This window comes from Morus notabilis, unplaced genomic scaffold (genome assembly GCF_000414095.1).
Source record: "Morus notabilis unplaced genomic scaffold, ASM41409v2 C11466685, whole genome shotgun sequence".
Taxonomy (NCBI): Eukaryota; Viridiplantae; Streptophyta; class Magnoliopsida; order Rosales; family Moraceae; genus Morus; species Morus notabilis.
Genome location: NW_010387555.1, coordinates 1 through 2,466, shown reverse-complemented (window position 1 = coordinate 2,466; position 2,466 = coordinate 1). Strand labels below are relative to the sequence as shown.

The 2,466-nt window shown below is 36.1% G+C and overlaps 1 protein-coding gene across 1 annotated transcript; it reads right to left on the bottom strand.

Moving 5' to 3' along the window:
* Positions 1–257: 257 nt before the first annotated feature.
* On the bottom strand, positions 258–2,426 carry LOC21410713 (THUMP domain-containing protein 1 homolog; the record flags this gene model as incomplete). The annotated part of the gene is made up of 4 exons (XM_024176984.1): positions 258–398; positions 1,159–1,279; positions 1,375–1,514; positions 1,986–2,426. Coding segments are annotated over 4 exons (843 nt in total), but the record flags the coding sequence as incomplete, so codon positions are not given.
* Positions 2,427–2,466: the final 40 nt, after the last annotated feature.

Genomic DNA, 2,466 nt, shown 5'->3' with positions numbered 1-2,466 from the left:
ATTGAGTTTTTTGAATTCTAAATAGTTGTGAGGCTCTACACGCATAATCTGCATCAGGCAAGCATGAAAATTGGACCCTAAAAGAAATAGAAAACGCTAGGTGTTTGACATGATGTTATTAAGAAATTCTGCATTTGACACCATCTCGATGAGCTTATGACACAATATTTATCTGAATTCTACATAAAAAACCTTCTTCTAGTCATTACACAAAAGAATGGCATAAAGTTTAACTAGGAAATTAAAATCTTTCTTACCTTAACAATTTCGACTACAATGGCCTTATCAGGATTGCTAAGATCGACTTTATGCGGTTTAGGAACTGATTTCGCAACTGCATCTATTATTTTCATCCTGTCAATGCCAGTATTTGCACGGGCTCCATACAGCACTGCAAACTATATACATAACTAAGAAAGTCAAAAGGCATCTAAACAAATGGAAATCAATTCCGACAGATGGGATGTCCTCAAATGCGACTACTATCGTTCTTAGTTCTGGAAGATGTGAAAAGTGGAAAGGAGGGGAAGAAGGTTCGTTTATAATATGAAAAGGAAAAACGAAAGATCAAACTTTGTTTTTGGATGTGGAATTCCCCAAAGTCACTGATGTTGTGATGTTGTGTCCTTTTGTATCATATATCAATACAAGTGGAGTAGTCAGAAGAATATTTTATTAAAAAAAATAACAAGTTCAAACAATTTGACGAATAACAAGTTCAAACGATTTGACGAATAACAAGTTCATATGATTTATGACTTAATCGAGTGGAGAATGCCATTTTCATCTGCCTTTGAATATTTAGGAGTGGTTACGGAAACAACAGCCGCATAATCGGTCAGCTTTAGTCAAATGTTGAGTTTTCGAGCATTTGCAATTTGTTATTTGCAATTGGATTGAAAGGAAGACGACAATGTTTTTAGAACTGTGATGAGGATAGTTTCATTTTTGGTGTCTTCTTTGACAAAACAAGCCACAAGGGATAGTCCTTCAAGATTGATCTCGTCAAATTAAAAGGAACTACTTTGAATTCCTTGTACCGAAATAAAAATAAAAATATTTTTCATTAAATTTTCTTATTTTCCAATGAAAATGAATGGGGGGAAAAGTCATCAGAGAAAGAAAGTAGTTAATTGGTGAGAAGATAAAGAATTCAACCTTTTGTGGATTCTCAGTTTCCACGGGAAAATACTGTTCCACAATAGGTACGATGGCTTTTGAAATCTCCTCCTCTGAAGCATAGCACGCTAATTCAATAGGTAAGATTCTCAAGATAAACCTACATTTGAAACAAGCATTATATGTTAGCTGAAAGCACCCAGATTTCTGTTCTTGGCATGCAATTCACTATAGCGGAACCTAACAAGCATGAACCTTGATACGTGTTTCCTTGTCGCAGCAGCACATGTCATAATATGCTGCACAATGTCTTTGGGGCAAGGATCCCCATCTCTCTTCTGCATTTGCACGAAGACGACACCGTTACATCCAGTATCAAGGTGGAAAAATCGCCTCTGTAAAACAAACTACCATGAGCAAAAGAAAAAGACAAGGGAAGATTCACCTACTTCAAAGACCTAGGATACTCCATATGTTACCAAAAAAGAAATATGCGAGGAATGGATCACAAACGCAAAACCAAAACACCTGCCATGAGCCATAATTTCTGATATTTTACTCCATTGAAATTGGGACAAAATTAAAGAGACGTACAGCTTCAGTTATCATATAAGACATAATCTACTTATTCATTAAGGTGATTCAGGAAAAACTTTTCATACAACACCATTTCAAATGAATAAAACTCATCCTTTAGCCTTTCTCCTGGAAATTCTAATCTTGTAACCGCTAGAGCAAAATATATCTCAACAAAATTGAATGGAAATTTATGAAGAATATTTTGCTCACAAACATTAAACTAAGCTGCAGGATGAGCAAAAGAATAATTTATAACTCAAAAAAACTTATTCAGCCCAGTAGCTGACCTTACTCTTATCTGCCAGTTCCTTGACTTCAGCTTCTATTAGCTTATCAACGGACTTTTCTTCCACTTTGTCGGGGATCGCTTTCGGGGCATCTTTTCCTGAACACTGTTTCTTTGCCGGCGGTTCCTCGGCCTCTTTTATTTCATGACTTTTATCACCCTCTTTATTGTCATTAGCTTCTCCCTCCTTTTCATCGTTAGAGCTATCATCATGTTTATTAGGATCTAGTGTCTCACTTCTCGCATTATCATTACTAGCACCACCCTCTTTGGAAGTAGCAGCTCCAGTCTCCTTCTCCTCCTCGTCCTCCTCTTCCTCATCCTCATCATCGTCGATATCAGAAGAATCGGAATACGAGAACTTAATCTTCTTATTCAAAGGTTTACTATGTAACTCTGAAAGCTTTCCATCAGAATCCTTCCCAAGAACTAACTCCTCAAAAAACTGCCATATCAAAAAAAAAAAAAAATGAAAAAAAAAA